Source organism: Mobula birostris, chromosome 9 (assembly GCF_030028105.1).
Source record: "Mobula birostris isolate sMobBir1 chromosome 9, sMobBir1.hap1, whole genome shotgun sequence".
Classification (NCBI taxonomy): domain Eukaryota; kingdom Metazoa; phylum Chordata; class Chondrichthyes; order Myliobatiformes; family Myliobatidae; genus Mobula; species Mobula birostris.
Genome location: NC_092378.1, coordinates 104,087,517 through 104,102,242, shown reverse-complemented (window position 1 = coordinate 104,102,242; position 14,726 = coordinate 104,087,517). Strand labels below are relative to the sequence as shown.

At 43.3% G+C, this 14,726-nt stretch overlaps 1 protein-coding gene across 1 annotated transcript; it reads right to left on the bottom strand.

Annotated features, from left to right (window-relative positions):
• Positions 1–553: 553 nt before the first annotated feature.
• LOC140202921 (SUMO-conjugating enzyme UBC9-like) lies at positions 554–13,567 on the bottom strand. Its single transcript, XM_072268514.1, has 7 exons — positions 13,231–13,567; positions 12,390–12,468; positions 3,865–3,948; positions 3,713–3,785; positions 2,637–2,746; positions 1,951–2,030; positions 554–1,220 (listed from the first exon to the last, which is right to left on the bottom strand). Exons 2-7 carry the CDS (start codon positions 12,453–12,455, stop codon positions 1,157–1,159), a joined length of 477 nt encoding a protein of 158 aa, XP_072124615.1. The 5' UTR covers positions 12,456–12,468; positions 13,231–13,567; the 3' UTR covers positions 554–1,156.
• Positions 13,568–14,726: the final 1,159 nt, after the last annotated feature.

Sequence of the window (14,726 nt, the reverse complement as noted above, 5' to 3'; positions counted from 1 at the left end):
CAGCATTTAGGGCAGATGTTTTGCATTGTCAAAAGTAGTTGTCAAAATATTTGGTAGCGGAGACATTATTTTAGTTTATTTGAACAACCCCAAAACAACACACAATTAAAGGTATCTTCTACTGGCCCAAACACACTTTCCTTCCATTCATACAAAAGATTTCAGTGAACATTGAAGCAAGGTACCAGTTCAAATGAATGGACATTGTAGTTTTATTTACAATAATTTTGGGACAATATTCTATCACCAGAAACATCAGTTACCATCTGATTTCAGAAATTAACCTACTATTTCCGTATCAGCTGCTGTCAGGTGAAAAGGCATGACACTAAAAAGGTAGGCGATCAAAGCTCTGGCTGGTTGTTAGTTAAAAAAAGTTTTATCCAGAGCTATGAACAGAAGCAGCAAGCACACACACAGCATATTCCCATGTCACAATTTCAGGGAAATCTGCAGATAGTCATCCCCTCTTTGAAAGGAGCTTTGGGATAGGAGCAATTCACTTAAGGAAAGCCGTTTAGTCTAGGAAAGTAACCAGCAGAAACAATAAGAATATTTTTGTACAAATCTTTATTATCATTTAAAGACACATGGGAACAAAAGGCTGTAAACAATGGTAATATTTCACAGCCTATGGAGGAGAGTCCTTCCAGCCCAATTCCTTGTGGAGCAAGTCTCCCAAATAGACTGCCATATTGGCTCCAGAATCATGCACAATATTTTGTTTATATGCAAATAGCCAGTAATGGTATTACCATCCAGACTTGTGCATTTTGGAAATTTAAAAGTTTCAGCATTTGCAGCTCTTGGAAGATTAGCCTACTCCTTATTAAAATAAGTATTTCTTTATAATTGAACCATCAAAAATACAAATTGATGCAGAGACCAAAACTAGTTTGGAGAAAGTAAAGTCAACAAGCACCTGGCTTGAAGCAACCAATATTCATTTTTGCAACAGGTGTCAATGACAAAAGCAAATAAAACACAGATTGCAGGGCAAGGCAGTGGAAAACAAATGGTTCCTGGTGGAAAGAATACATTGGGCTTTATAAAACAAAAGCCCACTTTTAAAATACGGACACTTCCCTAAAGTGATAAAAGGTCTTGCTGTGCCATTCCTTGTCCTCTCCATTGCACAATCAACTCTGACACACCTTTATGTTGGTGCAAACCGCAGGGCCTGTTCTCGAATCCTCTTATCATATTCTGCGTTGTCCTGGCTGTAAAACGAACATACACAATATTACCCATGGGATTTTTTCTTAAAGGAAGTTATGATTTATATAATGCCATCCAATCATCTCAATTGACAAAGGTTCTGGTCAGATTTCACCTGTTTATCCACAAGGGCTGGGTTTTCCTGTGGATAAACAGACAAGAACTCCAGCTTAGCCTGAAGAGTTCACATGCAGTCTAATATCAAACTCTAACACATACATTCACTTCAAATCCAAAATCTACAACACAACAGTGCATTGCAACCCAAATCTAGCTGATGAATCATAGCCAGAACTGCATTTTGATAGAAGCCTTCTAGGTTTATGCCAGAGAGAAAAGGCTAATCAAGCATTCATCGTAACCTGCTTGGAGAAGTGAAGTGATCACCTGCTCTGCGCAATGACTGTGCTGTATGATTATAAATTGAAGAAAGGTCCTGTGTGACAGCACTGAAGATGCAGTCAAGTCAGCAGTACCTTAGGCAACGAAAACCATCCCAGACTTCCAAATCGTGTGGTCCCTAAAGCTTACATGAAGTGCCGCCCAACCAATACCATTCCCAGCCACTAACACCATACCATTTAGAAACAAACATTGGTATATTGATCTGCTCACATCCATAGGAAGCAACCTGATTTCACAGGTTAGATCAGACGTCATCCTAGTCAAATCTCCGCACAACCAAGTTTATAAAATATTAGCGATGTTGGAAATGCAAGAGCTGATGCTTACCAGTAAATCATGTATGCTTCTGCCTGAGCTGGGTCATGAACATTTGGATCATTTAAAAGTTCTTGAATGCCTAATAATATCTGAAGAAATAAAGGAAAATGTGAACACTGTTGTGCAACCTTCATAGCTCAATGGCAGTTCTCCTGGATTGAGCAGGAGAGAAAGTCTAGTCAGATGAGTTAATTTACACCAAGATCACAGGGAGATCTTTAAAGCATTAAACTGACAAACACCTGGCGGACTGGAGAATAATCTCATGGAAAGAAAGACTATGCACTGAGCACCTCAGCATTTCCCTAAACCTTGCGAGTGTAAAGATTGCAGCCACTTCCACCTCACTGCACAATTTGTAATTTGGATGATTAACCAATTTGTATTGAGTTATCTGTCAGAAGATTATCAACCAGGACCTTTCCTTTCTTGATGTCAGCAAAGCCATTTTGACTAAGTTAAACTGGTCAGAAATTTTCCATGAACCACCAGGTAAGGAAAGAACCCCATTAAGATCACTACGCAACAAGTGGTAATGGTCACTTTGTGGTACCCTCCTTGGTGGCCAAATTGAACTTGGATCAGACAAAGAATGAAGCAAATAAATCACTGACGTCACCACCAGAAAACAGTGAGCTCTGCACTTGGAGAAATGACTAAATGCCCTGTTCTACTCCATTTCACGTCAATCTAACCTGTTTGATGGTGATCGCAGGCCTCCAGTCCTTTCCTTCTTCTAGAATTGAAAGACAAACGGTTCCTGATGGATATACATTTGGGTGGAATATTGGTGGTTCAAACTTGCCTTACAATAAAAAGAAAAGGGTTAAAGGTTGCATATGGAAAAGGAGGATGTTAAACAGACCAATCACTCAATACCCACAAATAGTATGGCTCTATTACCATTAATTCTTCTGTCCATACACATGCAACGTATACAATGAATGAACAGATTGTATCACCACAGCAGTGAACTCTCAAAGTTACATATTAATACTCAGTCAATGATCCTGAAATTCATAAGAGGCACAATTTACAAAAGCAAGTAGGTCATGATTATCTGTATAAAATACTGGCTTAACCTTTAAGAATTCTGGGTTCATTGCCTTTGAGATAGTGCAGATAAGATTTGGCAGGGATGGGTGATTTAAGTTCAAAGTTAAGAGTGGAGAGCAAACCCAGTTTCCCCTTGTAAAGGAGGTTGAGAAGAGATTTGACAGATGTACAAGGTTATGACTTGTTTATCTAAGGTAGGTAGAAGCATGCTAATCCCTTTATTGGATGCTCCAAAAGCCCAGACACACATTAAAGCTTTGGGTAGTAAAAGGGGGATGATACAAAAGGAACCTTTTCCAAAAATATAAAAGGAAATTCGACCTTCAATTCATTTTCTGCAAAGTAAATCAATCTAGGCTTTTACAGGGCAATGGAATAAGCAATTAAGCATGTTCTGCACCGAACTTGAAGAGAGTCTAACAAGACTAAGAAAGTGGCATATACATATTGGCCTGCAAGACAATGAATGTAAAATACTCGAAGTATTTGGTACAAAGCAACTGATTAATGGCTTTTCAGTGTTCGTAGAGTCATCGGCCCCAAGCATCAACTTTGTTTCTCCCTCTATAGAAAGTTGCCCGACTTGAGTATTTTGCCTTTATTTCATGATTTCTAGCATCTACAGGTATTTAAAAAAAATTTTTCAATTTAAAGCAACGGACCTGCCAGCTCTTGACAATTAGATAGATAGACAGGCAGACACAAAAAGACTTACATTTCGGCGGTGATGAGGGATAATCATCCTTGAAAAGCAGCCGCAGTTTAAACAGGCCTCCCTCCCAAGTCGTCTGTCGAGGCAAAAAGCAAGGCAATTACACAATTTATTGCACTTAATATGTGAAGCGAGGCCTCGGTCAGTTTACTTACTCCTTTTTTGCCTGGAATCGCACACTCCCAGTTCAGCAGGTTCATTGTGCCATCTGGATTCTTCACAGGCACAGCCACAAAACCCTGCAGAAAAGACGACAGTTGACAAGACTCAGTGGTATCCCAAAAGGAGGCTGCACTGAAAACCGCTTCCAATGTGCAATCTTCAAGTTGGATGCCAACAAATAAACTGCCCCAAAAGACAGCAATACCCAGTCTCAGAGCAAACACAACGTACCACATCTAAATAACAGTCAGCCCAAATAATAACACCTTATATTCTGTCTAGGTAGCCTCCGACCTGATGGCATGAACATTGACTTCTCTAACTTTCGTTAATGTCCCATCTTCCCTTCATACCCCATCCGTTAATTATTCATTATTAATTTTTTTCTCTCTTTTTTTCTCCCTCTGTCCCTCTCACTATACTCCTTGCCCATCCTCTGGGCTTTCCCCCCTCCCCCTTTCTTTCTCCCTAGGCCTCCCGTCCCATGATCCTCTCATATTCCTTTTGCCAATCAACTTTCCAGATCCCTCCCCCTTCTGTCCTCTCCTATCATTTTCGGATTTTGCCCTCCCCCTTTCAAATCTCTTACTATCTCTTCTCTCAGTTAGTCCCGACGAAGGGTCTCGGCCCGAAACGTCGACTGTACCTCTTCCTATAGATGCTGCCTGGCCTGCTGCGTTCACCAGCAATTTTTATGTGTTGCCCAAATAATAATGCAGGTTTCCAATTTCCCCACAAATCCACAGAACATGGAGGCAGAGCCAAAAATACAGGCAATCTTTGATCACCTGGCAACTTGATCTCCATCCCCATCGTGATCACCCAGGCATGAGCCCAGGGTAGTCACTGACTGACCTAATTAAGAGCTCTTAAAAAGCTGTTACAAGCACGACAAACTGCAAGATTCTTTCAATTACTATCCTTACACTTGCTGGGTTTTACCCTTGGTGGACACCATTGACAAATTCCCAGAAAATATAGTGGCTAATACAGGGTGAGCAGGAATTGTGTCTGCATGACTTGGGAGAGTGGGAAATGTTTGTCCCTATACGAATAGTTGGCTTTTTGATGAAAATAAACTTAGATTTTATGTATTTTTCCAGAAAGGACTAGAATCTTGCTCTGAATATTCCATAGAAACCATACCATAGAAACTACAGCACAGAAACAGGCCTTTTGGCCCCTCTTGGCTGTGCCGAACCATTTTCTTCCTAGTCCCATTGAGCTGCACACGGACCATATCCCTCCATACACCTCCCATCCATGTATCTGTCCAATTTATTCTTAAATATTAAAAAAGAACCCGCATTTACCACCTCGTCTGGCAGCTCATTCCATACTCCCACCACTCTGTGTGAAGAAGCCCCCCCTAATGTTCCCTTTAAACTTTTCCCCCTTCACCCTTAACCCATGTTCTCTGGTTTTTTTCTCCCCTTGCCTCAGTGGAAAAAGCCTGCTTGCACTCACTCTATCTATACCCATCATAATTTTATATACCTCTATCAAATCTCCCCTCATTCTTCTACGCTCCAGGGAATGAAGTCCCAACCTATTCAACCTTTCTCTGTAACTGAGTTTATCAAGTCCTGGCAACATCCTTGTAAACCTTCTCCGCACTCTTTCAACCTTATTTATATCCTTCCTGTAATTTGGTGACCAAAACCGAACACAATACTCCAGATTCGGCCTCACCAATGCCTTATACAACCTCATCATAAAATTTCCAGCTCTTATACTCAATACTTTGATTAATAAAGGCCAATGTACCAAAAGCTCTCTTTACGACCCTATCTACCTGTTACGCCACTTTTAGGGAATTTTGTATCTGTATTCCCAGATCCCTCTGCTCTACTGCACTCCTCAGTGCCTTACCATTAACCCTTTATGTTCTACCTTGGTTTGTCCTTCCAACATGCAATACCTCACACCTGTCTGCATTAAACTCCATCTGCCATTTTTCAGCGCATTTTTCCAGTTGGTCCAAGTCCCTCTGCAGGCTCTGAAAATCTTCCTCACTGTCTACTACACTTCCAATCTTTGTATCATCAGCAAATTTGCTGATCCAATTTACCACATTATCATCCAGATCATTGATATAGATGACAAATAACAATAGACCCAGCACTGATCCCTGTGGCACACCACTAGTCACAGGCCTCCACTCAGAGAAGCAATTCTCTACCACCACTCTTTGGCTTCTTCCATTGAGCCAATGTCTGATCCAATTTACCACCTCTCCATGTATACCTAGCGACTGAATTTTCCTAACTAACCTCCCATGCAGGACCTTGTCAAAGGCCTTACTGAAATCCATGTAGACAATATCCACTGCCTTCCCTTCATCCACTTTCCATTTCAATAAAAATTAACTGGAAGATCCTGTAATATTTTCCTTCAGGCTTTCCCTATTTATTAATTCATAAAACATCCACAGTCACAGGAGACAGCCTGGCTTTCGTCCTACATTACTCACAGGATCAAATGCAACAGCAGCCATGAGAACCACCCACACAATTCTTTTAATGACACTATTTATCTCAATTACATGGATCTTTATTTTTACAAACCCCATTTCCAGAAAAGTCCGGATATTTTCCAAAATGCAATAAAAACAAAAATTTGTGATATGTTAATTCATGTGAACCTTTATTTAACTGACAAAAGTACAAAGAAAAGATTTTCAATAGTTTTACTGACCAACTTAATTGTATTTTGTAAATATACACAAATTTAGAATTTGGTGGCTGCAACACACTCAACAAAAGTTGGGACAGAGTTAAAATAAGATTGAAAAGTGCACAGAATATTCAAGTAACACTGGTGTGGAAGACTCCACATTAAGCAGGCTAATTGGTAGCAGGCGAGGTATCATGACTGGGTATAAAAGTAGCGTCCATCAAAGGCTCAGTCTTTGCAAGCAAGGATGGGTCGTGGCTCACCCCTTTGTGCCAAAATTCGTGACAGAGTTGTTAGTCAGTTCAAAAGGAGCATTTCTCAACGCAAGATTGCAGAGAATTTAGGTCTTTCAACATCTACAGTACATAATATTGTGGAAAGATTCAGAGAATTCGGAGACATCTCAGTGCGTAAAGGGCAAGGTCAGAAACCACTGTTGAATGCGCGTGATCTTCGAGCCCTCAGGCGGCACTGCCTAGGAAGCCGTCATGCTACTGTGACAATTATAGCCACCTGGGCTCAGGAGTACTTCCGAAAACCATTGTCACTCAACACAGTCCGTTGCTGCATCCAGAAATGCAACTTGAAACTGTATTACACAAGGAGGAAGCCATACATCAACTCTATGCAGAAATGCCGGCGAGCTCATCTCAGATGGACCGAAAGACTGTGGAACCGTGAGCTGTGGTCAGATGAGTCCACATTTCAGCTAGTTTTCGGAAAAAACAGGCGTCGAGTTCTCCATGCCAAAGATGAAAACGACCATCCAAATTGTTATCAGCGAAAGGTGCAAAAGCCAGCATCTCTGATGGTCTGGGGGTGCATCAGTGCCCACGGCATGGGTGAGTTGCATGTATGTGAAGGTACCATTGACTCTGAGGTGTATATTAGGATTTTAGAGAGACATATGTTGTCATCAAGGCGACGTCTCTTCCCAGGACGTCCATGCTTATTTCAGCAGGACAATGCCAGACCACATTCTGCACGGGCTACAACAGCGTGGCTTTGTAGACACAGAGTGCGTGTGCTTGACTGGCCTGCTGCCAGTCCAGATCTATCTCCTATTGAAAATGTACGGGGCATCATGAAGAGGAGAATCAGACAACGGAGACCATAGACTGTTGAGCAGCTGAAGTCTTATATCAAGCAAGAATGGACAAAATTTCCAATTGCAAATCTAATACAATTAGCATCCTCAGTTCCAAAACGATTAAAAAGTGTTATTAAAAGGAAAGGTGATGTAACACAATGGTAAACATGCCTCTGTCCCAACTTTTGTTGAGGGTGTCGCAGCCATCAAATTCTAAATTTTTGTATGTTTACAAAATACAATTAAGTTGGTCGGTAAAACTATTGAAAATCTTTTCTTTGTACTTTTGTCAGTTAAATAAAGGTTCACTTGAGTTAACATATCACAGAATTTTGTTTTTATTGCATTTTGGAAAATACCCCAACTTTTCTGGAAATGGGGATTGTATTTTGATAAGATATACATACATAATGTGGAACAGGCCCAGCGAGCTGCTTCACCCAGGATCCCACCTATTTAACCCCAGTCTAATCACAGGACAGTTTACAGTTGACCGCCATGTCGTTGGGCTGTGGGAGGTACCTGGAGGAAACCACGCACTCACAGGGAGAATGCACAAGCTGCATTACAGGCAGCACCAGAATTGAACTCTGAACTCCAGAAAGCCCCCAGCTGTAATAGCGTTGTGCCAACTGCTACCCTACCGTGGCACCCGATCTGTTCCAGTTTGAAAAGCAAGGAGTCATCAGCAGTAGTCAGCAAGGCTTTGCGCGTGGAAATACAGTTGATTGTTTCTCTTCCTTCCCCCCGCCCAAAGAAGCAACCCAAGAGTATTGACAAGACATTGATTACATGGATTTTAGTAAGACTCTTGCCAAGGTCCTTCACATGAGACTGTCAAGGCAAGACCACATGGGATCCAGGAGCAGCAAGCCAACTGGAAACTAAATTTGCTCAGTGGAAGGTGTCAGAAGGTCGTTTCTCATTTCAGAGGCCTGTCACCAATGGTATACTACAAGGATTGCTGCTGGGTCCACTATTGCCACTTGGATGAGAATGCAGGAAACAAGCTCGCAAATGACAAGATTGAAGGTTTAGTGGACTGTGAAGGTTGTCTAAAGATACAACAGAATCTAGATACTGGAAAAGTGAATCCAGGAATAGAGGAGGGATGGAATTTAATCAAGACAAGTGTAGGAATGCATTTTGGGAAGTTAAAGCAAGGGCAGGGTATTAACATGAACCGTAGGGTTTGGTGTAGCATTGTAGTACAGAGACACCTAGAGGTACAAGTGTAAAATTCCTTGTAAAAGACACCACTGGTAGCAGATAAGGGTAGTAGATAAGGTTACTCAGTGCAGTAGTGTTTTACACACCTGCACTGAGTAATAGAAGACTTGGGGTAGCAAGTTACAACTATACAAGACATTGTTGAGAGTACACCTAGAATGCAGTGCACAGTTTTGTCACCATACCACAGGATGACTGTGATAAACTAGAGCATGCAGATAAGTTGCACAAGGATTTCACTGTATGGGAGGGCTTGAGTTACAAGAAAATGGATAAAGCGGAGAACATTTTCTCTGGAGTGAAGGAGGGGAAACCTCATAGAATTATGAGGGGCATAACTGAGTCAAAGAACACTACAGAAACAGATCCTTTGGCCCATCCAGTCTCTGCTAAACTATTAATCTGCCTAGTCCATTGACCTGCACCCAGATGTTGAGTCAGCTTCCCTGCCCTGATGACATAGAAAACATAGAAAATAGGTGCAGGAGAAGGCCATTCGGCCCTTCGAGCCTGCACCACCATTTATCATGATCATGGCTGATCATCCAACTCAGAACCCTGCACCAGCCTTCCCTCCATACCCCCTGACCTCCATAGCCACAAGGGCCATATCTAACTCCCTCTTAAATATAGCCAATGAACTGGCCTCAACTGTTTCCTGTGGCAGAGAATTCCACAGACTCACCACGCTCTGTGTGAAGAAGTTTTTCCTAATCTCAGTCCTAAAAGGCTTCGCCTTTATCCTCAAACCATGACCCCTCGTTCTGGACTTCCCCAACATCGGGAACAATCTTCCTGCATCTAGCCTGTCCAATCCCTTTAGGATTTTATACGTTTCAATCAGATCCCCCCTCAATCTTCTAAATTCCAACAAGTACAAGCCTAGTTCATCCAGTCTTTCTTCATATGAAAGTCCTGCCGTCCCAGGAATCAATCTGGTGAACCTTCTCTGTACTCCCTCTATGGCAAGGATGTCTTTCCTCAGATTAGGGGACCAAAACTGCACACAATACTCCAGGTGTGGTCTCACCAAGGCCTTGTACAACTGCAGTAGTACCTCCCCGCTCCTGTACTCGAATCCTCTTGCTATAAATGCCAGCATACCATTCGGCTTTTTCACCACCTGCTGTACCTGCATGCCCACTTTCAATGACTGGTGTATAATGACACCCAGGTCTCGTTGCACCTCCCCTTTTCTTAATCGGCCACCATTCAGATAATAATCTGTTTTCCTATTTTTGCCACCAAAGTGGATAACTTCACATTTATCCACATTAAATTGCATCTGCCATGAATTTGCCCACTCACCCAACCTATCCAAGTCACCCTGCATCCTCTTAGCATCCTCCTCACAGCTAACACTGCCGCCCAGCTTCGTGTCATCCGCAAACTTGGAGATGCTGCATTTAACTCCCTCATCCTAGTCATTAATATATATTGTAAACAACTGGGGTCCCAGCACTGAGCCTTGCGGTACCCCCCTAGTCACTGCCTGCCATTCTGAAAAGGTCCCGTTTATTCCCACTCTTTGCTTCCTGTCTGCTAACCAATTCTCTATCCACATCAATACCTTAGCCCCAATACTGTGTGCTTTAAGTTTGCACACTAATCTCCTGTGTGGGACCTTGTCAAAAGCCTTCTGAAAATCCAAATATATCACATCCACTGGTTCTCCCCTATCCACTCTACTAGTTACATCCTCAAAAAGTTCTATGAGATTCGTCAGACATGATTTTCCTTTCACAAATCCATGCTGACTTTGTCCGATCATTTCACTGCTTTCCAAATGTGCTGTTATCACATCCTTGATAACTGACTCCAGCAGTTTCCCCACCACCGACGTTAGGCTAACCAGTCTATAATTCCCCGGTTTCTTTCTCCCTCCTTTTTTAAAAAGTGGAGTTACATTAGCCACCCTCCAATCCTCAGGAACTAGTCCAGAATCTAAAGAGTTTTGAAAAATTATCACTAATGCATCCACTATTTCTTGGGCTACTACCTTAAGCACTCTGGGATGCAGACCATCTGGCCCTGGGGATTTATCTGCCTTTAATCCCTTCAATCCTAACACCACTTCCCTACTAACATGTATTTCACTCAGTTCCTCCATCTCACTGGACCCTCTGTCCCCTACTATTTCTGGAAGATTATTTATGTCCTCCTTAGTGAAGACAGAACCAAAGTAATTATTCAACTGGTCTGCCATGTCCTTGCTCCCCATAATCAATTCACTTGTTTCTGTCTGTAGGGGACCTACATTTGTCTTTACCAGTCTTTTCCTTTTTACATATCTATAAAAGCTTTCACAGTCAGTTTTTATGTTCCCTGCCAGTTTTCTCTCAATCTTTTTTCCGCTTCCTAATTAAGCCCTTTGTCCTCCTCTGCTGAATGACGTTTAAGAGTGTTGGGGAAGTAAGAAATGATTCTCTGATTCTGGTAAATAGCGCGTTAAAATTAGGTGCCAGCTTGTGTATGCTCTGTTCTGTGAAAGGTTGGAGAGACTGTCCTTGACTAAAAAAAAATTGCTTTTAGTTTTTTTTTAAAAAACAACTCACAGCTGTCCCTATGAGAACAATCTGTGGACTGTATTCACACATGCTGCATACATCATGTCTTAGGAGTTCACATATTGATCTATGTTTCCACCTTTGTCTGTTCAAGTTTTACTGATAAGGCAAGAATTTGTCTGTAATTAAAACCCGTGATTTAGTGTACTCTCTCATCATAGTGATTAAATTTTGCTGTAACTGATTTGGTGGGAATATCCACGAAACTGACTGTTCTTTGCTTCGCCAGTTCTATAAGATGTCATGTTTCTGAGTGTTAGACAGAAAGCTCGTTCCGAGCCGCCAGAGACAGAAATCCTGTCTCTCTGATGTTCAGGCTCCGAGTTTTTTCTCGCCGGCTGAGTTCAAACAAATAAACAGGTGATAAGCTGAAGTACAGACTTGTGCATGGTGTGATTATTTGGTCCAGCAAATTTAAGTTTACAGCCCCCCCTCCCCACACCCCCCCAAACACTCTGCAGGGGTGTTTAACACTAGAGGGCATAGGTTTAAGGTGAGAGAAGGATTTAAAGGGGAAGGTTCACCCCTCCCTCACAGAGAAGCTGCCTGAGGAAGGGGTGGAAGTGGGTATTTCTACCAGCTGTGTCTTCAGGTGTCTCAAGATAAAGGAACATGGACAGGTACATCAATGGGATTAGCGGGGTGTGTGTGAAATATAGGCAACTGGACGAGCTCAGACAAGCACCTCGGATGAGTTGAGCCAAGTTGCTGCAGGCTAGTTTGTCTGAATGTGGTTAAAGCTTGTCAAATTCAAAAACAATGTCCTTACAAACTTCCTACCTCAAGAGCAGTCAGGTATCATTATTTTTATTTACATTCTGAAGCCACACTCCCACATCTAGTAACCTATTTGTTTTACATCAATCTCTGCCACACTCATGCCAAATATCTAGCTGAAAAATATTTCTAGTGAACTCAGTAACAAAACTTTCAATGCTGGTATTAAGATACGTACAAAGGGATGGTCCTTCCGCCATGCTTTCCTTTCCTGGGAAAGACGATTCAGGGCAATTCCAGACATTTTGTCCGAATTCCTGGGAATGGTAAGAAGAGCAGGCAGATTCACCAATGCTTATATCAAGCTATATTAACACAAACTTAATTCCTTCTCCCCCCCCCCCAAAATAAAACACCCAACGACTCCCATTTCAATCCTCCGTCCGTTCTCCAACATGTACGGAAGCTGTGGACAAGGTTATCAGGGAGCTCAGGCAGGTAGTCATAGTGAGTCAGAAGGGGACCATTAAAAAAGGCCATTACTGGGTAGTCGGGAGACAGTTCCAGTGTTTGTGCAGCCACAACTTGGACTGGATCACATTCAACGGGCTGGAAGGGGGAAGGATGTCCTGAAATCCTGGACAACCATTCGCCAGCAGTTTGCCATCAGCGGTGGGAGGGAGCAAGTCGGGTCTATGGTGATGCATCTCATTGTTTAACATCCTACAAACTAGCTGAAGCCTCAGAACTGAGCAGCACGGCCACAATCAATCCGTTCTGCAATGACTGACTCGGGAAAAGCTCGGGGCTGGAGAGAGGCCGCCAACATCCGTTCAACCTCACCCTGGAGATGGAGCAGCCGCTCAACGAGACCGGGCGAGGGACAAGTGCAGACCGGGGGTGGGTGGGGGTCATGCCCAGCACCTCCTGTTAGCCGGACCCCCGCCTCCTCGTTCACTGCACTCAGGCTACAGCCGCCACCGGAGGCCCGGGCTCAATCCGGTAGCTTCACCGCACTCACAGGAGCCTTGTCCCGGCTCGTTACCAAGAGCAACCCCGTCCGCCAATGCTCTGCTTACCTGCTTTTCCCACGCACTGGAATGGGCTAAGCGGAGCCGCCAACCCGCTCGGAGGACCGAACCCAGTTTCCCCGCGGCGCGATAACCACCCAGAACACGGCGGATAACTTCCGCTCCTTGTGACCTTTAAACCAACACGGTGACCTTTGACCCGATCCAGTTTTCCCGCCCCTTTCTGAGCTGAGGCCGGCGGCTGGGATCTGGCTGTGCATGTTGTCCTGATGGAGGTGTCGGCCTGAAACGTAGACATCCCCCTCTGCAGATGCCGCGTTCCGCCAGCACTGTGTGTGTCTGGGAGATTCCCAGCGCCTACAGAGGCTCCTGTCTGTGCAGCTTTTCCACGTAAACCGGACCGGATTGCCCAGTTCGAACCGTCCCGCCGTGAACCCACTCCGTTCCCTCCACTCCCGGTCCCGCCCTCGCAGTGTAGCAGCTCCGCCCCTTCATGCGATTTTACAGTCCTTGAGCAGACACCCTGTCGTTGTAAACTGAGCGGGGATTTTATGAGTTGGTGTCTTGTTGCGGACTCGGTTTTCTGCTATAAATACACAAAATAGATCTCTTCCTAAGAATAAACCTTTATTTTATTTGAAAAGATAAACTTTCCCCCTTAAAATAAGCAAATGTTTGGAAGCGGTAATCTCCAGTTAGTGTTTATTCTGTTACTGGACATGTTCGACTCTAATCCCCGTACAGTATTTACACCCAGGGCAATCAATATTGCCGTGTTCTGTTCCTGCAGTATTATACCCACCACCTCTCCCGCATCCTTGTACTTCGGCGACGGAGCCTCTACTTATATCCTTGCTTGTTGCGGACAGTCACTATAGTGTAATGCAGCACAGAAACAGGCCCTACACCCAACTGGTCCATGGTAATCCTGGCATCCCCCCGCTAGCACCACTAGCCCGTGTTCGCCCCTTAACCGTTCAAACCGCCCTTCCCTTCCATGGACCTATTCAAACGCTTGTTAAATGTTGCAATTATACCTCCTCGGTAGTTTTGGACTTCCCCACCCAGGTGAAAAGTTTGATGGTTTACCTTATCCATAGCCTTCATGATTTTTATAGATTTCTAAGAGGTCACCCCCATTCTGCTGCCCTTCAGGGAATAAACCTTTCCCCATTACTCAAGACCCTCGATCCCAGGCAGCAACCTCATAGATCTTTTCTGCAATCGCTCCAGCTTGATAAAGTCTTTCCTAGAACCGGATGACCAAAAAATGTATATAATACTGCGTAAGGCCTTTACAACTGTTGGTGGGTGTTTAATATTTCAATAATATTTGAGTAATTATAGACATATTCTTGTTTGATGAATTATATGTATAAATACGATTAAAGTCAACAAAAAGTTAGAATCACATTTCCAGTGTCTTCCTAATCCGAGATGGCTACCCACCTGATGAAGCGCAGCACGTGTTCTTCGGAAGGGAAGACACGATCGAGTTTTTTTAAAAGTCAGAATACGTAAGAATTCAATGGTTCCTAAAGAGT

Coding starts and splice junctions, on each gene's coding strand:
- LOC140202921 (XM_072268514.1), bottom strand. CDS start 12,455: ATGTCTGGAATTGCCCTGAATCGTCTTTCCCAGGAAAGGAAAGCATGG. Junction 3,949..12,389: donor GGCGGAAGGACCATCCCTTT/GTACGTATCTTA, acceptor TCTTTTCTGCAG/GGTTTTGTGGCTGTGCCTGT. Junction 2,747..3,712: donor TCCCTCATCACCGCCGAAAT/GTAAGTCTTTTT, acceptor TTTTATTGTAAG/GCAAGTTTGAACCACCAATA.